The 22,480-nt window shown below is 38.4% G+C and overlaps 1 protein-coding gene across 1 annotated transcript in view; it reads right to left on the bottom strand.

Annotated features, from left to right (window-relative positions):
• LOC150075318 (structural maintenance of chromosomes flexible hinge domain-containing protein 1-like) overlaps window positions 1-22,480 on the bottom strand; it is a 736,477-nt gene that overhangs the window by 544,906 nt on the left and 169,091 nt on the right. The window contains exon 15 of the mRNA XM_090388445.1: window positions 272-385. Coding sequence (XP_090244571.1) covers window positions 272-385 — 114 coding nt within the window. The remainder of the gene's footprint in view (window positions 1-271; window positions 386-22,480) is intronic.

Here is a 22,480-nt window from a genome sequence, read left to right as displayed (position 1 = left end):
TACATCAATAGTAATAGTACACAATGTGGTTTAAACCAGTGCTTCTCATCTAGTGTGCTAATATGCCTAATGGGAAAGGGGATGGGGGCTTGAAAAACATGAATGGGGTGCAAAGTACCATAATAAATTAAAGCACAAATTTCTTCTGAAAAAATGGGTGAAAAATGAATCACCAGAAGTAGGAAGGTTGAGGAATACTGGATTAAATTAATCAAAAAGGTAATAATATTAATTATTAATATCACTTCAGTTCACAGAAATAAGTGTTCACCTGAAGAATTTCAAAATCTCCACCAGTGGCACAAACATCACCTTCATGGTCACCATACAGATAAAAACTCCTAACTGTACCTACAATAATGGGTACTGTTCTTTGAGTACGAACCTAACAAAAGGAAAAATGTTTCTTTTTAAAATAAATCTAAAAAAAATTAAAAATTAAATTAAGTTATTTGTTTTGTATTAACAACATTACTAAATACTAAAGAGATCAATATTTGCAAAAACAAAAAACATAAATTAACATACCTAGCATACCTAGTGACAAGTCTTCTGCAATAAATTCATTCTCTTTGGGAAATCATCTTTATTCCAAAAATGTAATTAACCAACCTAAATAATTATTTAGGTTGGTTAATTACAATGTTAATTTACAATGTTAATTACAAAGAAACATTAGTTTAATGTTTTCATCTGCTATTCTGCAAATATTATCCTAATGTTTTGGGATAATATTTCAACCAAAAATGAGCACTTATCCACATTGAAATATTTTGATGTGCTTTAATCCTCCATCACTTGCACCCTATATGATACAAAACACTTGCATGGCATCTTTTTATTATTATTATTATTATAAAAAATTAATTTTTAACTTTTTTGTTGAATTGAAAATGATCTTTTAATTATGATTTGCAAAACTCAATTACAAAATATCAAACAAAAATAAATAAGAGAAACCAATAACAATAAAGACTCTTTAGATTTATTTCTTAGAATTTTCAAGGTTGCTCATTCTCCAAAAATTAAAACACAAATGCTCACAGTGTCTACCTGACAAACCAGCTGTGGCACTTCATTGTTGTGAAACTGGCAAAACCAAAGTTCTGTGGAAGAAGAGCACACAACACACCCTGGCATCTAACAGATGCCATGCAAGGAGTGGAGTAGGAGTACAAGAAACATAACTGCAATGGCTAACATGGTATCTGTTAAACAATAAACAGGCGCCTCCGTAGCCAGGTGGGCAGGAGCAGCAGTGCATAGCACATGCTTCTTGATTAGACCGGGGTTCGAGCCCGTGAGCCACCAAATACGGAGGATGCGGAAAGGTCAGGGAATGACCACCGCATATCCCCAGAGCAATATGGCCTTAGTTGCTAACGCTCCTAAAAACCAAACAACAACAAACAATAAACAAAATTTATTGTAATTCACAATATATCAAAATGAAAACAGAAAATAATGGATAATCATTTAGAGAATTTGATAGTGAAGATTTTGATTTTATTTCCAAAAAAAAATAAATAAATAAATAAATGACTAAATAAGAGATTATTAATATAATAAAAGATAGATTAAAAAAAGATTCAAATAAAAAATATACTCAATAAATCTGTACTAAAAAAAAAATTCAGATTTAATTAATTTTAATTATTTTGTTTGTAACCAAGAAGAAAATTTTTGTTCTTTTTTTTTCTTTTGTACTAAAGGTAAATTGAATAAAGCAGCCTATATATATTTGGTGTACCACCACTATACAGTACATACATGGCATTCTACCAATTGCTTGCCCATTCCAAACACTTTGGAATGGGAAAGCTCCCATTAGTCAAAAAATGATGAATTCTCTTTATAAAATTATTTGTGTATTTTGTTGCCATTTATGCCCAAAATGTCTTTTATATATATTATATACATTAATTATAAATAAAAATAAATAAATAAATAAATAAAAGGCAATGTGCATGTAATTATTATATTTACACATCTCATACTGTAAAGCCCTGCTATCCTGAGAATTCCTGCAATTTTTCCACTTCACATTACTGATACAGGAATAAACTAAACTTTATTAATAAACTGCATATAACTTCCCCAGGAGGAGCTTATTAATAAAAACAGATAAATAATCATCATATGCTAACTAGTCTCATAAATGCCTTTCATTTATGACTTCCATTTCATTTAATCAACAATCAAATATCATTTCATTTGATTTCACAATCATTTCATTTAATCAACAATCATATATAATAATCAACAGGAAAAATTATAATTGGTCCGTGACCTTGAAGAAATGTCCATAAAGAATTTTAAAAATACCTTTTAAATAACATTTTAACTGTATACCATATAAAAGATAATAAAAATAATTATAGAATTAAATGTTTATTGCATAAAATACATAATGAAGAAATTAACTATTTGCTATGGGAATATTTGAACAGTTTTGGCTTTCTTTTTTTCATCATACAATTTCCGATAACCGCCATCAAGCTTCTCTAGACCCTGGCGAAATAACATACTTCTTTGAATGTTACAAAATGTAAAGGATCAACATCCATTACCTTTGGTTTGAGGTTCTCTGCAATACGAAAGATTTCGCCTAGTTCTTTTGCTGTAACATTTTTGGTAAACTTTTGCGGTAACATTTTCATCTGGTTCTCACTCTTTTCTTCAGCTTTTTCATACACACGCCGTTCCTCTATTTGAAGGAGATCATTGTCACTTAGCTGTTCTGAATGCAAATTCAGTGATTCTTGAACGTTAGCCATATCCAAGCCTTTGAAACCAAGGTCATTACCAATATTAGTTATGCCTTCAATAACTTTTTGAACTGCATCCTTGTAGCCAGTAAAATCTTTTGTGCAAGGTAAAATGTGCTTCCAAACTGCTCTCATATTTCTGACTGTCACTTCTTCCCATGCTGCATGAATGTTTTCAATGGCCACTCATATGTTATATTTTTTTCAAAATTCTGGTACAGAAATTGCATCGTCTCCTGTTGTGGCTTCAAGTGCCTGTGTAAATGTTCTATACAGATAGTAAGCCTTGAAATTGCAATTCTCCCTTGGTCCATGGGGTACAATAATGAAGTTGTATTTGCCAGTAAAAAAAAAAAAAAAAAAAAACCTTTCACATTTTCATTTAAGTCACCAAGTTCAGAAGGATGTTTGGGTGCATTAACTAAAAGCAACAGAGCTTTAAAAGTAAGATTATTTTTCTTGCAATAGGTTTCAACTGTTGGACAGAAATAAGTAAACCAGTCTTCAAATAGGGCTTTAGTCATCCATGCTTTATTATTTTAATGCAAAATGACTGGAAGAGTTCGATGGCTGTATCCTTTTAAAGCCCTAGGATTTTGTGTACGGTACACAAGCATAGGCTTCAATTAAAAATCACCTTCAGCGTTATCTCCTAATAAAAGTGTTAGTTGATCTTTTGAGCTTTATACCCAGGTTGTGATGCTTCATTTGCAGCCAAACAAGTTTTAGTTGGCATACGTTTCCAAAATAGGCCCGTTTTGTCTACATTAAATATTTGCCGATCATCGTATTAACCATCCTGAATGATATTTTGCAATTCTGCAGGAAATTTGGCTGCAGCATCTTCATCAGCACTAGCAGCTTCCCCCTATTACTTTAACATTATGCAGTCCTGCTTGATTTTTGAAACGTTCAAACCACCCTGAACTAGCAACAAATAATGCAATGGTCAGGCCATTGCCTTATATCCTTGAATACTGTATACAGGTCTGGAGACCTCATTTTAAGAAGGATGTAGAGCTGTTGGAACGAGTACAGAGAAGGGCAACAAGATTAGTGAATAGAACAAAGGGTTGCTCTTACGAAGAAAGGCTTAAGTTTTGCAAATTAGTGTCTGGAGACTTGGCACCTGCAAGGTGATCTGACTGAGGTGTATAAAGTCTTGAATGGTTTGAGCATGCTCAATGCTGATGGGATTCTTCCTCTTGCTCAGAATAATCACCTGAGAGGGCATAAATTCAAATTGAGGAAAGGCGGTTGTAGGATAGATGTGCGGAAGTTTGCCTTTAGCCAGCGGGTGGTTGATTGCTGGAACAAACGTCCATCTGTCGTTGTAGAAGTTGATAGCATAAATAGATTCAAGGCAGAACTTGACCGAGGGGATGGGTGAAATAAGGTGTGTTTTTTTTTTTTTTTTTTTTTTTGGCTGATGCTATATAAGCTTGCTTTCTTGCAATCATGTGCCGTTGCTAATGCTAAAAAAAAAAAAAAAAAAAAAAACCCTTGATATTTCGTGTTTTTTTGTTTTTTTTTTAGCTTAGTAATAATGTTAATAGCTTTGCTCTGAATATTGTCCTTAGACAATGGAATTCTTTTTTGATTGAATCTTCTATCCAAATTGATAAAAGACTTTCCATTTCAATCATTATTGGAGTTCTGTTTCTGGTATTTTTTAAAACAAAAGAAGTTGATGAAACTTTACCTTTCTCTTTATATTCGTCCTTAGCTCAAGATAGTTCATACTGTAGACTTGCTATATCCTAGATCTCTTACAATTTTCGCACGGTTTGCAGCACTTTCATGTTTTTTAATAATTCCAAGTTTTTCAGCTAAAGTAATAACTTTTTTTTTTTTTTTTAAATTGCAATCATGTTTTTCACTCTTTCTTTTATCCATAATTTACAGGGGTACAAACTTAGAATTTTTAAATGCATCTGCACATGACTTTATTATCAGGAGACAAACAAGTAACACGTCTGCTTCCGACGGTTGATGGAACACCTGAGGCGGGCAACAGGCAAATGCTTGTTTATTGGCCGTCAGACGCTTAGCGCATGATTCGAATCTTTTTCAACTATCGCATAAAAAAAGATCATTAACTGGAATTTTGCATTGTGTAAAGTAGAAAGTGGTATATTTTTTTCAAGTAGCAGTAACTGAAAAATGTGTTAATTGAACTCGCGTTATGCAAGGCCTGGCTGTATAGAGAAAATAACTTCAGTTCACAGAAATAAATGCAATTTTGAAAAATCTGTAAAGTACACAATGGCAACTGTTTAACAGCTTCTTAGATGACTGTAAAAATAAAAATGAATTAATAAATAAGGTAATTTAGATAGTTATAGTATGTCTTAAAGTACTGTATAATTAGACTAAATTCAAAAATAGCAAAGGCTTAAATTTTTCAGTACTCACCTTGATCGATCTGCAATTGTTATTAGGGTGAATAATAAGAGATTGGCTAATTTTAGGGTGATTAGTTTTTAAGTTAAGGGTAAATGATAATTACAATGGAAACAGGATTAAAATATGCGCAAGGAAGTAGAAGTGCACTTACTCCACCCTTGGCTGTCATGAAGTTGATTTAAGTTAATATTCTAAATTGTGAATAAGCCAATAGTCGTAACAGTGGACTTTCGTTAAAACATCTTCAGTTGGCTAGTTAAGTGAAAGGGAACGCATACTGTATTTAAGAAGAATTTTGTAATCCCATGATGCACTTTGTCACATGCGGGAATCTCAGATTGGTGAGATTCCAAACCGGGGAAAGACTGAAGGGGAGTTTCGCATTTAAAATGTTTAAGTCGGAGTGGTGACGGAACCACTCTATAATAAGGGCTTTGTATTGTTTGTTGTTTGTTTGTTATTTGGTGTTTTTAGGAGCATTAGCAACTAAGGCCATATTGCTCCGGGGGATATGCGGTAGTCATTCCCTGACCTTTCCGCATCCTTCGTATTTGGTGGTCACGGCTTGAACCCCGGTCTAAATCAAGAAGCGTGTGCTACGCACTGCTGCTTCTGCCCACCTGGCTACGGAGACGCCGCTTCGTATTGTAGAATTTTGTAACTATTTTTTAATTTTAATAAGGTAATAGCTGAATCCACTTGGGGGGGGGGGGAGGTATGGTTGTTTGAGTGAACATGTAATGTGAGTTCAGTGCTGGATTAACATGCATTACAATTTTGTTCACATTTAATTAAATAAATATTATTCATTTCGCTTGTTGGGTATTTATGTGTATCTTTATATTTGTTGAAAAGTGATCCATGGGATTACAAAATTCTTCTTAAATACAGTACGCGTTCCCTTTCATTTAACTAGCCAACTGAAGACGTTTCAACGAAAGTTCATCATTACGACTATTGGCTTATTCACAATTTAGAATATTAATTTAAATCAACTTCATGACAACCAAGGGTAGAGTAAGTGCACTTCTACTTCCTTGTTCATATTTTAATCCCATTTCCATTGTAATTATCATTTACCCGTAACTTATCCCCTTAACTTAAATCACCCTAAAATTAGCCAATCTCTTATTATTCACCCTAATAACAATTGCAGATCGATCAAGGTGAGTAATGAAAAAATTAAGCCTTTGCTACTTTTGAATTTAAATAAGGTAATTTAGTAATTTAAGATTTAATGTATTTATTGTATAAATCTTTGCTGTCAGTAAATTTTAAAGTAGAGTTACGGGTAGGAAGCCAGAAGGATACGCGCATTATAGCCTTAGCATTAGCATTAGTAGAGGCATTTGATGCAAGAAAGCAAGCTTATGCAGCATCAGCCAAAAAAAAAAAAAAAAAAACCCACTTCCACTTCACCCCTCTGTTCGTTCAAAATACCTGTCCAGCTGAGCCTTAAACTTATTTAGGCTATCAACCTCCACCACAAGGGATGGAAGTCTGTTCCACCAACCAACCACCCGCTGGCTAAAGGCAAATTTCCGCACGTCTATCCTACATCTGTCTTTTCTCAATTTGAATTTATGCCCTCTCAGGTGATTTTTCTGAGCTAGAGGAAGAATCCCATCAGCATTGAGCATGCTTAAACCATTCAAGGCTTTATACACCTCTATCAGATCACCTCGCTGGTGCCTAGTCTCCAGACACTGTAATTTGCAAAACTTAAGCCTTTCTTCGTAAGAGCACCCCTTTGTTCCATTCACTAATCTTGTTGCCCTTCTCTGTACTCGTTCCAGCAGCTCTACATCCTTCTTGAAATGAGGTCTCCAGACCTGTATACAGTACTCTAGGTGTGGCCTGACCATCGCCTTATACAATGGAATAATCACCTCCTTATCCCTGCTGGAAAAATTCCCGTATATCATTGACAATACTCCATGAGCTACTCTTGCAGCCCGTCTGCACTACTCAGAGAACTTCATATCTGCCTGCACAACCACCCCCAAGTCCCTTTCATTCTCTACCACTGTCAGTGTAGTACCACAGAGTTGATACGTTGCTCTGGGGTTGCTGTTTCCCATGTGTAGTACTTTACATTTATCAATGTTAAACTTCATTTGCCACCTCTCAGCCCATCTGCTCAACCTTTCCAGATCCTGTTGCAGCAGCATAGTGTCAGTAGTGTCCTTGACAACCCTGCAAACCTTTGTATCGTCTGCAAACTTGGACATTAAGCCCGATATACCATCATCAATATCATTTATAAATACAGAAAACAATAATGGACCCAACACTGAGCCCTGAGGGACTCCACTAATAACATCAGTCCACGATGAGCAGTGTCCATTGATTACCACTCTCTGTCTTCTCCCCCTCAACCACCCCTTTATCCATAGCAGCAATTTGCCTCCAATGTCACACTGCTCCAATTTGTGTAGCAGTCTTCCATGTGCAACAGTATCAAAAGCCTTTCTAAGATCCAAGTATATAATATCAAAGTTATTCCCTGCATCCAGTTCTTTTGTGACTGTATCATAGTATCCAATCAAGTTGGTCAGGCAAGACTTCCCCTTAACAAAACCATGTTGTGTCTGAGCTATAACTGAAGTCTTGTCTAAATGATCCTGCAGTGCTTCTTTAACCAGTGCCTCCATTAATTTTCCTGGAACAGAAGTTAAGCTCACAGGTCTATAATTACTTGTGTCAGCCTTTGATCCTCTTTGTGAATTGGGGTCACATTTGCACATTTCCAGTCTATGGGTACCTCCCCTGAGTCCAAGGAAGCTCTCATAATTATGGCTAAGGGTTTGCTTACTTCCTTTGCTGCCTCCTTTAATATAACTGGATAGATCCCATCCACCCCGGGTGCCTTTCTTGTGTTTATCTTCAACAGTTTCTCCTCCACTTTACTCCCAGTTATTTCAAGGTTCTGTAGCTTACTGCTAGAGTTGAATACACCTCTGGCATTCCCCTCGCTGAATAACTCCTCATGTGTGAATGTCGATGCAAAATATTCATTTAGTTTGTTAGCTACCTGAGCAGGATCATCAACACTTGACCCATCAATATCAAGTGGACCAATCTGATTCATCCCCTTCCTTCTAGAGTTTAGATAAGTAAAGAACTCTTTGCTGTTTTTCTTTGCATCCCTTGCCAAGGATTTCTCGTAATCTGCCTTCGCCTGCCTAACCTCCTTTGTAACTTGGTTGCATATCAACTTGTATCTATCATAGGCTTCTGTGTCATGTGTTAATTTGTATGTATCCCATGCATTTTTCTTCTCTGCCATATGCCTCATTAGTTCATCTGACATCCATTTTGGCCTAAACCTTGAACAATATTTCTTAGTTGGTATGTAAAGCCTAGTAGCTTCCAAGATAAGTTCTTTGAATGCTTCCCATTTTGAATTTGCTGTTGGTAACATCATCAGTTGGTCCCACTGTATAGAATTTAAATACTGTCTCAGTCCATCATAGTCGCCTTTACGGAAGCAATAACCCTTCCCTTTACCCCTAATGGTAGTTACCTCTTTGAGTAAATCCCACTTCAGCACACTGTGATCACTGCCACCTAGTGGTTCATTTATCTGCAGATTCTTAATGCATGAAGAATCACTGCTGATAATCAAATCAAGAGTATTACTCCCTCTAGTTGCCTCCCGAACATGCTGATGTAGAAAACAATCATCCAATAAATCCACAAAAGCCTTGCTAGTGTGCGAGTGACCAACCCACAAATTCCAGTCAATATCTGGGAAATTAAAATCTCCCATTATAAGACACTCTGATTTACTGGCCCACTCTATTTCCCTGTACAGTTCCTTATTATACTCATCAGAGTCATTAGGCCTATAGCACACTCCTACTCTCAATTTTGATCTCCCAATGTTTATGTCACACCAAACTGACTCCACACTGCACTGTCCAGCGATGTCGACTGGCTTCACTTCATTGGTTTTTATGTGTTTCTTAACTAATAACATAACCCCTCCTCCCTTCCTATCCTGTCTATCCTTTCTGTAGACGTTGTACTCCCCAAATTGCAGTTCTGCATTCCTTATATCTGTGTGACACCACGTCTCTGATATCCCAACAATATCTGCCTTCGATGTTTTGAGCAATACCTCAAATTCATCAAATTTATTTACTAAACTCCTAGCATTGGTGTACATGCAAGTATACCTGCACCTGTTTCTATTCTTAGCTACCCTAACACAACCCATGTGTTTACTTGTACCGCAATGGCTCCCAGCAGTCTCTGAAATACCATGCATCTTGTTTTTCAGGCTTCTGCTCATTCTAATAGAAGCAGTGCAAGAATCTCTTTCACCTCTGCCAGTGGCTACTGTCAATCTATTGGTCTTTGTCTCCCCCCAAGCTAGCAGTTTTCCGACCCACCTAACACTGCCTCGATAGCATCAGGTTGTTGCAATAAAGATTTTCTCTCTTTTTATTCTCCATATAGTACAAGGAAGCCATATGATTTTTCTGCACTGGCAAGAAAAAAAAAAAAAAAAAAAAAAACAAGTAGATAAGAAAATACAAATTATATGCTTCCCTCCTTACATAGGTAATTATCCAGTTGGCCTTTGAATTTATTCAAACTGTCAGCCTCATCTACCTACAAGGGCAACTTGTTCCAACAATCAATGACTTGTTTGCTAATGCGCCAATAAAACCCAAATCAAACCAGAAGGATGCATATTCAATTTCATCTCAAGAAAATTTTCCATTTTTTGGTTGATCACAATCCCCCCCCCCAACAATATAACTCTGGTTTTCTTCTGTCATACACAGAAAAGATTCACATGCATAACATAGCAATAATTTTCAAAGTGTTACAATTGTACACTATTACTATTACTTACAATTACTATTAGTGTACAATTGTACACTATATCTCAAATTGATATTTATGTTTTAGTGAGTATATCAGTACAGTGTTTTAATGATATTGCATCACAGCATGATAAATATCATAACTCTGTATCATAGTATATTGTTTGATAGGTTTTTGGAACTGTGGTTTATGGATAGAGCTGTGCTCTACTAGCTATGACAGCATCAAAAAGGCAATAAGTTCAGAGGTTGAGAAAACAGCCGATGGAGGGCGCTGACTCTCTTTAAAAATTACAGCTGTCAGTTGCAGGCTCCGAAAAAACGATAAGTGCTTGCCTTTTTATTTACATAATTGTTATTTTATATTGTACTTAATACGTAGTCTTATAGTTATAGTTACGCTGGTTATTTTTATTTTAATTTAGATAAACAGTTTTTGTAGATATACGTAATACTTAATAACCGTTATTTCGTTTGAATCTTGCAGCTATTGTTTTTGTATACAGTGGTAGGGAATTCAAATTTTTAATTGAGGTCGTTAGGTAGCTCTAAAGTATAATTTATAGAGTATTACGCTTCACTGTTTCTATTAGATAGCATAGTATTGACATTTAATTAATTTAATTTATTGATTTTATTAATTTAAAGTATCATGCCCCAAACTAGAGCAGCAAAGCAACGGGCTCAAAGTGGCAGGAGTGCTATGACTCGGGGGAGAACTGAGGGGGCGATTCTCCAACGCATCACAACCTAAAAAAAATGTGCAACTTGTGAAATGTTTGCCGAACTCTCTGGAACGGAACATGACATTGCCATGGGGGATGTCTTTGTGTGTGCGCAATGTAAGGAGTGTAAGGAAATCAGGCGACAACTCAGCGTTGTTATGGGCCTATATGAGAGTTTGAAGGACAGGGTGGATGCCCTCGAAAGATCTAAATTGAGGGGCCCATCAGGCTCTCAGCTGCCCACATCAACACCAGAGCTTACACTTGGTCATCACGCAACATAGCAGCAACCCCCCAAAGCAGAATGCGCTGGTCCCTCAGGAACTAGTAGTTATTAGAGACTCTATTGTCAGGGAAACGGAAAACATGCTTTGTAAAAAGGATAGGTGGAAGAGGACCAGGGTATGTCTGCCAGGGGCAAAGGTTGATGACGTTGTAGAGCGGAGATCATCTTTTAAGGGCACAAAAGGTGATATAGTTGTACACGCTGGCACTAATGATATTAGGAGTAGGAGACCGGCAGAATTACTTAACAAGTACAGGTCACTGTTGAACAAAAGCCGAGAATTAGGGTTGAATTTGAAAGTGTCTGCAATTCTGCCCAGGCACGATAGAAGGGACTATATGATGAGAGCCTTGTCGATCAATTCGGCCCTGGAAAGAATGTGCAAGGCTCAAGGGTAGAATTTTTTTCAGCCTGGACTGTACTTGTTAACAGGAGAGACTGCTTCTATAGGGATGGGATACACTTAAATAGAAAGGGTGCAAGAATATTTGCTGATGCTATCGAGGCAGTGTTAGGTGGGTCGGAAAACTGCTAGCTTGGGGGGATACAAGGACTAATAGTTTAACAGTAGCCGTAGGCAGAAGTGAAAGTGATTCTTGCACAATTTCTATTAGAATAAGTAGCGACCTGGAGCGTGGGGTGTTGGGGGTTTCAGGGACGGATGGCAGGTCATCCTGAAATAGGTGGGTATATGGGATGTGTTAGGGTAACTAAGAATAGGAGCAGGAGCATGTATGCTTGCACGTATACCAATGCTAGAAGTATAGTAAATAAATTTGATGAATTTGAAGTGTTGGTCGAGACATCAAAGGCGGATATCGTTGGGATAGCAGAGACGTGGTGTCACACAGATATAAGGAATGCTGAACTGGAATTTGGGGAGTACAATGTGTACAGAAAGGATAGACAGGATAGAAAGTGAGGAGGTGTTATGCTGTTAATTAAGAAAAACATAAAATCAAAAGAAGTGCATCCAGTTGATATAGATGAACAGTGCACTGTTGAGTCAGTTTGGTGTGACATAAGCACTGCGAAAGCAAAAATAAGAGTAGGAGTGTGTTATAGGCCTAATGACTCGAATGAGTACAATGAACAATTGTACAGAGAAATAGAGTGGGCTAGTAAATTGGAATGTCTTATAATGGGGGATTTTAACTTCCCAGATATTGACTGGAACTTGTGGGTTGGTCACTCACACACTGGTCAGACTTTTGTGGATTTATTGGATGATTGTTTTCTGCAGCAGCATGTTCGAGAGGCAACCAGAGAAAGTAATACTCTTGATCTGGTTATCAGCAGTGATCATTCGTGTATTAAGAATTTGCAGATAAAGGAACCACTAGGTGGCAGTGATCACAATGTACTGATGTGGGATTTACTTAAAGATTTAATTACCATCAGCGGTAAAGGAAAGGGTTTTTGCTTCCGTAAAGGTGAGTACAGTGGTCTCCGACAGTTTTTAAATTCTGTACAGTGGGATAAACTGAAGATGTTACCAACAGTAAATTCTAAGTGGGAAGCATTCAAGGAATTAATCGTGGAAGCTACTAAAAGTTTCATACCTATTAAGAAATATTGTTCAAGGTTTAGGCCTAAATGGTTATCTAATTAACTAATGAGACTCGTAATAGAGAAGAAAAATGCATGGGATGCATATAAATTATCAAGCGACTCAGAAGCATATGGCAGATATAAGCTAGTCTGTAATCAGGTGACAAAGGCTAAGAAGTGGCAACTGAAGTTTAACCTTGACAAATGCAAAGTACTGCACATGGGTAGAAATAACCCCAGAGAAACGTAGCAACTGTGTGGTACTACACTTAAGGTGGTAGAAAATTAAAAAGACCTGGGAGTAATTGTGCAGTCAGATATGAAGTTTTCTGAGCAATGCAGACAGGCTGCCAGGGCAGGGTCATGGGGTTTTGTCAATGATATAGAGGAATTTTGCTAGCAGGGAAAAGGAGGTGATTATCCCTCTGTATAAGGCAATGGCCAGGCCATGCCTTGAGTGCTGCGTACAGGTCTGGAGGCCTCATTTTAGGAAGGATGTAGATTTACTTGAGCGTGTACAGAGAAGGGCAACAAGATTGGTGAGGGGAATGAAGGGATCCTCTTACCAAGAGAGGCTTAAGTTCTGCAAATTGCAGTAGCTGGAGACTAGGCATCTGCGCGGTGATCTGATTGAGGTATATAAGGCCTTGAATGGGTTGAGCACGCTGAATTCTGATGGGATCCTTCCACTTGTTCAGATTACGAACCTAAGGGGACATAAATTCAAATTAAGAAAAGACAGATGTAGAATAGATGTGCGGAAATTTGCCTTTAGCCAGCGGGTGGTTAATTGCTGGAACAAACTTCCATCTGTTGTGGAAGTTGATAGGTTGAATAAATTTAAGGAGGAACTGGACAGGCATTTGGAGGGAATGGTGTGATTTTTTTTTTTTTTTTTTGGCTGATGCTGCATAAGCTCATACACTTGCTTTCTTGCATCACATGCCACTGCTACTACTACTACTACCCAGGAAAGAAATCAATGAGAGCAAGGTTTGTACAACTATCAGGGGCTCAACTCAACACTGCAGCCTACTCCCATAAGTCCGATGGCAAGAGGGAATCACCAGGGGCATAAAGCAACAAGAGGCTGTAATTATGATTGGTCTCAATAGATAGAGAAACTGGAAATATGTTGTATAACTGACACGGGTAAATTTGAAGTGATGCCAAACTATCAGGAAAAATTAATGATATCACAAAACAGTTATCTGTTGTGGACACAAAGGTACCACTTTCAAGTATTAATGACATTAGGCACAGGTTAACTAAGGCCATAAGACATAACAGAGATTTATATCATTCAGGCAACAATGTCTGAAAATACAAAAATATGAGAAATAGTAATAATTAATAGAAATAATAAAATGTTAATGATAACTCATTGGTGACTACTTTATGTAGCTTTATTTACTTGTCTAATAATATATGAGATTATCTTTTAGAAATAAGTTTCTGGAGTGTAATGTTTTACTTCTTTTTTTTTTTTTTATGTAGGAATGGAATGGTCTGGGATGCTGTTGCAAAGTTCACCACATATGTGGCAATCAGTTTTTGAGTGTCTGTGAGGAAGAATGGGTGGGCATTGAGTTCTTTCCAACTTTGAACATGGAATGATTGTGGGGAAAAGACGTTCAGGTAGTGACATGTGATGTTGTTGTTGTTGTTGTTGGGGTTTAAAGTGCAATGGCTACTTAGGCCATATTGCACTTTAAACCGCAGAGAGTATGCACCACTTCCACTTATGGAAGTGGTGCATACTCTCTGCGTTTGTTGATTTAGAAGCAGTTAAATACGGTTATACAATCCTAGTTTTATAAAGGAGAAGAATTCTGCAAGATTTGAATTTTCGCCTATGACATGGCTAAGTGACAAAGGTTCCTTTAAATTTGACAGAGAATTGAAAGACATTAGTCGAGCATTATTATATAGAGTACAGTCCAGAAGTATGTGTTTGACTGTGAGTGGTGCATGACAATGATTACACTGGGGTTATTTGTTATCGTTCGTTATTTTGGTTTTTAGGAGCATTAGGAACTAAGGCCATATTGCTCCGGGAATATGCAGTGGTCATTCCCTGACCTTTCTGCATCCTCCGTATTTGGTGGTGACGGGCTCGAACCCTGGTCTAATCAAGAAGCGTGTGCTATGCACTGCTGCTCCTTCCCACCTGGCTACTGAGGTGCCTTACACTGGGGAGGATCATTTCCTGACAAAAGAAACAGATGGGTTAAATGAGTATGACCGATTCTGGCTCTGGCTAGAATTACTTCTTCTTGTCTGTTTGCTATAGACCTAGAAGCCCATAACTTTGGTAAGGGTTTTATTTGGAGTAGTTTATTATGGAATTGTGTTTGCCACTGAAGAGTCCATTGATCCTTACATATTCTTTGTATATTCATTTTATAATCTGTGACGGGTACTAGCGAATTCATTGGGGCTGGGCTGGATGGATTTTTGGCAGCATCATCTGCAATTTCATTCCCTGGTATTCCGGTATGGCCTGGGATCCAGCAGAAGATAACCTTTTGCTGATGCTCTCTAAGACGTATCAACTGTGTTTTGATGAGCTTTAATATCGGGTGAGTAGGCGGGGAATTGTTTTGCAATGCTAATACGGAACTTTGCGAGTCTGTGTATATCATGCTCTTTTGGATTGACATATGGAAGACATTTTCTAATGCAAGCTTTATGGCAAATAATTCAGTTGTGTAGTCACTACACTCTGTCAGAAGAGATTGAGAAATGATGTTATCAGGGAGTACCACTGCTGCACCTGATCCACTCTCAGACTTCGATCCATCTGTATATATTTTAGCGAAGTCAGGATAATGTTGAGCATGTTCAATGTGTAGCTGTTGGATGGTAAAGTCTGACAGAGAGTGTTTACCCCACTGGTGGAAATACTTGTCACAACATGGCATGATACAGACCATGGAGGGTCAGGATCTATAGGATCTTGCAAGATTTCATCGATGTGTATATCCCAATCTTCTGTTAGATGTTTTAGCCTAATACCAGCAGGCCGAACTGTCTGTGGTTTGTTTCTATACAGGGTCATATACAGCGGATCATGAAGTATTGACCAATTAGGATGGGTTACCTGGCTTTGGATCTTGATTGCATAGTTTAACAGCAACATCTTTCTCCTGATATTTAGAGGCGGTTCATGGGCTTCGATATATAAACTTTGCACTGGAGATGTTCTGAACGCACCTAATGCTAATCTAAGAGCTGAATGTTGAATAGGGTTGAGGCGAGATAAAACTCTCCCCCTAGCAGAATCGAAAACAGGCGCCCCGTAGTCCAGGCGTGATCTAATTATGGTTCTGTATAGGTGAAGCAGGCTGTAACGATCTGCTCCCCATGTTGTTGCTGATAAAACTCTGAGTATGTTCAGTTTCTTTTGACAGTTTGTCCGGAGATATTCAACGTGTTTTTGGAAGTTTAACTTGCTGTCGAAAAATAATCTTAGTAGACGAATACAATTAGCTATGGGAAGAGGATGGTTATTCAAGTGGAGCTTGGGCTCAGGATGCATATTGCGTCTGTTACAGAAGTGTATGGCAGTAGATTTCTGGCTGGACAGTCTATAACCATTTTGTGTCATCCATGTCAGGATGCGATTAATTGATATTTGTAGCTGGCGTTCAATATAATGCATGTTTTGAGAATGACAGGATATTGAGAGATCATCTGCGAAAAGGTACGAATCTACAGTTTTCGGAATGAGTTCAATTATATGGTTCATTCTCATTGCAAATAAAGTGGCACTGAAAACCGACCCTTGCGGAATTCCTTCTTCCTGGGTAAAGATCTTAGAGAGGGTTCCCCGGTAACGAACTTGAAAGGATCTCTGATGTAGAAAATTTTTGATAAAGTATGGTAAATTACCTCTCAGGCCAAGAGAATGCAGATCTTTTAAGAGGCCGAATTGCGATGTAGTGTCAAAGGCTTTCTCAACGTCAAGACAGACCCTTACGAGATGTTCCTTCTTGATGAAATCATTTCTAATGTTTGTCTCGGTTTTGATCATGAGATCCAATGAAGATCGATTTTTCCGGAATCCAAACTGGTTGTTGTTAATCAAGTTTTGGGACTCCAGGAACCAAGTGGGACGGCGATGTAACATTTTCTCGAGGGTTTAGCTTAGACAGCTGGTAAGGGATATTGGTCTGTAATTTTGCGGAACAGAATGATCTTTACCGGGCTTTGCAATTGCTAGTACATAAGAATGACGCCAGGAACTTGGGAAGGTATGTTCGGAAAAAATTCGATTGAAAAATATGAGCAGTAAGGAGAGTGATCTCTGATCTAAATTTCGCAGCATTACATAGTATATCCCATCTGGGCCAGCAGCACTGTTTCTTGAGTTGTTAAGGGATTGTTGCAACTCAAGCATGGTAAATGGTTTATTATAAGATAAAGCAGAATTTCCAGTGAAATTTAGTCTCAATTTCTCTGCAACCGTTTTAAGTTTTTTGAAATGTTTGATCATAGGCGGTAGAAGAGGACAACTGAGAAAATATGATCCCCAGTGCATTTGCTATTTCTGTAGGAGTAGTAAGCTCCTGTCCATTCCAGTTCAGTAGTGGGGTGGATAAAGAAGGGAATTTACTGTTTAAACATTTTATTTTTCTCCAGATTAATCTGATATCGGTATTTTTATTTACTGAGGAGGCGAATTTAATCCAATTTTCTTTTTTCGCTTTATGTCTGATGAAATGGGCTTTTGCTCTAAGACGTTTATAACTAATAAGATTGGAGGTGGTTGGGTGTTTGCGGAAAAGGTTCCACGCTTTGTTTTTCTCTTTTTTCGCATGATTACAGTCTTTATTCCACCAGTAATTTGTTTTTCGTCTATTTCTTACTTGATACTGAGGAATGGTAGCGGATGCGGCTCTCAGAATTTGATTTGTGATGTGCTCAGTAACACTGTCGATGGAATAGGACTGAATAATGTAGCTGTCAAATGATATGTGCATTCTGTATTTTGTCCAATCAGCTCTTGAAAATTTCCATTTAATTGGATTTTCTGTTGGGAAGGAACAGGATGTTTGAATTTTGCAGATTATGGGATAGTGGTCACTGCTATAAGGATCGCTTAGAGTTACCCACTCTATACTTGGAAAGAGGATTGGGGAACAAATGGTAAGGTCTATTGTAGAAGTTGAACCTGTAGCGAGAGGGATATACATGGGAGTGCCAGTATTTAGTAAAGTTAAATTCTGCCTGTCTATCAACATTTCAATAAGCTTCCCTCATCTGTCTGATATAGGGGAACCCCATATGGTAGGCATTAAAGTCTCCTAGTATACAAAATGGAGATGGTAACTGCAAGACAAGATCTTCGATTTCTTGAATGGTATATTGATGATTTGGTGGAAGATAGATTGAAACCAGTGTCAGTGTAATACCATTTACAACGCAAGTGGCAACAGCTTCTAAGGAGGTTTGTAAATGGATGCGTCTGGAGGGGATGCTTGAATCCACGAGTATTGCTACTCCTCTGTGAGCACTTTTAGTGCCAGCTCTGTCTTGTCTGAACATAGTATAATTTTTGATTTTGATTGAGATCTGAGGTGTCAAATTCGTTTCCTGCAAGCACATTGCAAGAGGTCTGTAGTGGTGAATTAATTCATGGATATCATCGATGTTACTGCGAAGGCCTCTACAGTTCCATTGGATGATCTGTTCTATTATTTGGATTTGTAAGAGGGAGATGAATCTGACTGCTTTTTATAAGTAAGTTGTTTGTGACGATCCCACTTAGGTTTTTCTTTTCTGGGGAAGTCGGAGCGTGTTGAATTATTGTTATCTTCCATTTCACCATCTGCATGTAATTCAAGAAGGTCTTGGGTAATCATATCATCAGTATCCATCCTTGTTGAGGGTGGTTGATTAACCTCGACAGGACCGGATTTTTGGAGTTTTTCTGTTACTTTACCTTGGGTTATGATTTGGGTTGGAACCGTAAGAGGTGTATTCATACTTTGATCTACTGTGTTTGGCTTTGATGTAGGCTGGGTCGATAGAACTGATTGAGCCCAGTCTGCGATCGATTTATCTGGAGAGAGTGACACTTCCGTCTGACATGCTACTGATTGGTGAGAGTGGATAACCAAGGCATAAGAGCTATTTGGCATGATTAGTTTAATTTGTTTCCTAGCTTCTTGATAGGAGACTTTATTTTCAGTCTTAGATTTTTGTATTTTTTTGCCTATCTTCCAGAGATCACATTCTTTGGAGTATGCTGGATGGCTTCCCCTGCAATTAGGACACTGCGGAGTTTGTGCTTTGCATTCTGACTGGGTATGAGTTGTGGAGCCACAGTTTGGACATGCTGAAATGCCACGGCATGCTGTCTGGGAGTGACCAAGTTTCTGGCATTTGTAGCATCTTAGGGGATTTGGGATAAAGGATCGAACACGGCAATTTAAGTAACCTGCTTTGACTGATGCTGGTAGATTCGGTGTATTGAAAGTTAGAATTACGTTACGTGTTGGGACTAAGGTACCATCTTTTCGTATCATGATTCTTTTTGCTTGAGTTACATTTTGTGTCTTTAGTTCCTGTACTATTTCTTCTTCAGACACGTTCAGTAGATCCCACTCAGTAATCACTCCCTTGGACAAATTCAGGGTGTTATGTGGAGTGACTTGTATTGGAATTCCGCTTAAAGTGGTGAGTTTCAATTGTTGTTCAGGGTGTCTTGGGAGAAAATTCTCTATTAGCAAGTCCCCGGATTGGAGACGTTTCACCATTTTTGATGATGCTGCTGCATGTTCCAGGCATCGTTGGATTATGAAAGGGGAGAGCTTGCTAACAGGCTGTGCCGACAGAGAATGGATAATCAGGAAGGCTGGTGATTCCTGTCTGCCTGCATCTTTTTTCATTCTCTTCGAGGCAGAGAAGTCATGGTCGATTTCATGATTTTCATATTGAGCACTCTTGGGCTCTAGACATGGAAATTCATTGGTTTCCATTACTTCTCCTTTTAGCCCTGAGGGTTGATTTATCCCCCAGGTTACCGGCCCCCCACGTGGAGGCAGGAGCAGTGCCACCAGTGACCAAGCAATAAAAGGTTAGTGTGTTAGAAAAGTAGTTATATATACAAAAGAAAGGTGTCTTTCCTTTCTTGTAGGAGGCTTCCTACTTTATTTACAAAGAGACAGAAAATAAATAACTTTGAAAGTAAAGCCTTTGGAAATCTCTTTAACAAATTCTCTTTAGAAAAACTCTTTCAAATTCACTTTGTAAATCGCTAGATCACTCGCTTGGCACTCGGGGCCGTGGCATGTAATGCAAGAAAGCAAGTGTATGAGCTTATGCAGCATCAGCCAAAAAAAAAATCACACCATTCCCTCCAAATGCCTGTCCAGTTCCTCCTTAAATTTATTTAACCTATCAACTTCCACAATGACAGATGAAAGTTTGTTCCAGCAATTAACCACCCGCTGGCTAAAGGCAAATTTCCGCACATCTATTCTACATCTGTCCTTTCTTAATTTGAATTTATGCCCCCTTAGGTTCGTAATCTGAACAAGTGGAAGGATCCCATCAGAATTCAGCATGCTCAACCCATTCATGCCCTTATACATCTCCATCAGATTGCCGCACAGGTGCCTAGTCTCCAGCCACTGCAATTTGCAGAACTTAAGCCTCTCTTGGTAAGAGGATCCCTTCATTCCCCTCACCAATCTTGTTGCCCTTCTCTGTACACGCTCAAGCAAATCTACATCCTTCCTAAAATGAGGGCTCCAGACCTGTATGCAGTACTCAAGGCATGGCCTAACCATTGCCTTATACAGAGGGACAATCACCTCCTTTTCCCTGCTAGCAAAATTCCTATATATCATTGACGAAACCACATGACCTGCCCTGGCAGCCTGTCTGCACTGCTCAGAAAACTTTATATCTTACTGCACAATTACTCCCAGGGCTTTTTCATTTTCTACCACCTTAAGTGTAGTAACACACAGTTGGTACGTTTCTCTGGGGTTACTTCTACCCATATGCAGTACTTTGCATTTGTCAAGGTTAAACTTCAGTTGCCACTTCTTGGCCCATCTGCCCAAATTATCTAGATCCTGTTGCAGAGCACACTGCCATTACTATTATTAACAACCCTGCCAACCATTGTATCATCTGCAAACTTCGACACTAAGCCTGATATACCTTCATCAATATCATTGATAAATATACAAAACAACAGAGTACCCAACACCGAACCCTGTGGGACTCCACTAATAACATCAGTCCGCGAAGAGCAGCGCCCATTAATTACCACCCTCTGTCTTCTTCCACTCAACCATCATTTTATCCATTGTAGCAACTTACCCATGGACAGTCTTCCATGCGCAACAGTGTCAAAAGCTTTCCTGAAATCCAAATATATGATATCAAAATTATTTTTTGCATCCAGTTCCTTTGTAACCACGTCATGATATCCTCTCAAATTTGTCAGACAAGACTTTCCCTTAACAAACCCATGCTGTGTCTGAATTATTGCTGCAGTCTTGTCTAGATGATTCTGCAATGCATCTTTAACCAGTGATTCCATTATTTTACCCGGAACAGAAGTTAAACTAACTGGTCTGTAATTACTCGTGTTACCCTTCGATCCCCCTTTATGAATTGGGGATACATTTGCACATCTCCAATCCGTGGGAACCTCCCCTGAGTCCAAGGATGCTCTCATAACTATGGCTAAGGGTTTGCTTAGTTGCTTTGCCACCTCCTTTAATATAACTGGATAGATCCCATCCACCTCAGGTGCCTTTCTTATGTTTAACTTCCACAATTTCTTCTCCACTTTGCTCTCAGTTATTACAAAATCATTAAGCACCCTGCTACAATTTGATAACCTTCTGCCATTTTCAAACCTTAATAACCTCATGTTTGAATGTAGATGCAAAATACTCATTCAGTTTGTTTGCTATCTGAGTAGGATCATCAACAGTCGAACCATCGATATCAAGTGGACCAATCAGATTCATCCCCTTCCTTTTAGAGTTTATATAAGTAAAGAAATCCTTGCTGTTTTTCTTAGCATCGTTTGCCAAAGATTTCTCATAATCTGCCTTCGCCTGCCTAACCTCCTTTGTGACCTGATTACAGACTAGCTTATATCTGCCATAGGCTTCTGAGTCGCATGGTAATTTATATGCATCCCATGCATTTTTCTTCTCTGTCACAAGTCTCATTAGTTCATTTGATAACTTTGTACAATGTTTCTTAATTTAAGAATATTTCTTAAGGTAGCAGTATCTCAACAGCCAACTTGGTTTAAGTGCTCCCATTCTGTCATGCCACAAGTCTATCATAACTGGCTCAGCAGTGGGCAAACCACCAGCCAAAGTTCACACGTGCAACAGCCAGATGTCACGTCTTAACAGCTGTGGCGAGTGTTATGTGTCTTGTCTCATAACACAGCAGTAACACAAAATAGTGGCCCAGCTAACCACCTAGTAAAACATACAAATAGCAAGACAAATATCCACATGGACTATTTGCCAGATTTTAGCTCATGTACCTGTGATGGCAGTGAACAGCCATCACAGGTATCCATAATCACTGTGAGACACAAGAAACTACACTCTGCATGGGCATGTCAGCAACAACTGGAACAACTACATGTGGAAATTGGCATGCCCTGGGTTCTCTGATCAATGATAATCAATGGCTCAATGGATTTGTTATTGTTTGTTTGTTTTTTTTTTTTTTTGGTTTTTAGGAGCATTAGCAACTAAGGCCATATTTCTCCGGGGATATGCAGTGGTCATTTCCTGACCTTTCCGCATCCTCCGTATTTGGTGGTCACGGGCTCGAACCCCAATCTAATCAAGATGTGTGTGCTATACACTGCTCCTCTTGCTCACCTGGCTACAGAAGCACCAGGCTCAA

This window comes from Mastigoproctus giganteus, chromosome 14, assembly GCF_048544385.1.
Source record: "Mastigoproctus giganteus isolate SK-2022 chromosome 14, ASM4854438v1, whole genome shotgun sequence".
NCBI classification, from domain to species: Eukaryota; Metazoa; Arthropoda; class Arachnida; order Uropygi; family Thelyphonidae; genus Mastigoproctus; species Mastigoproctus giganteus.
Note: the sequence above shows the minus strand (reverse complement) of the source record. Positions and strands in the feature narration are given on the sequence as shown.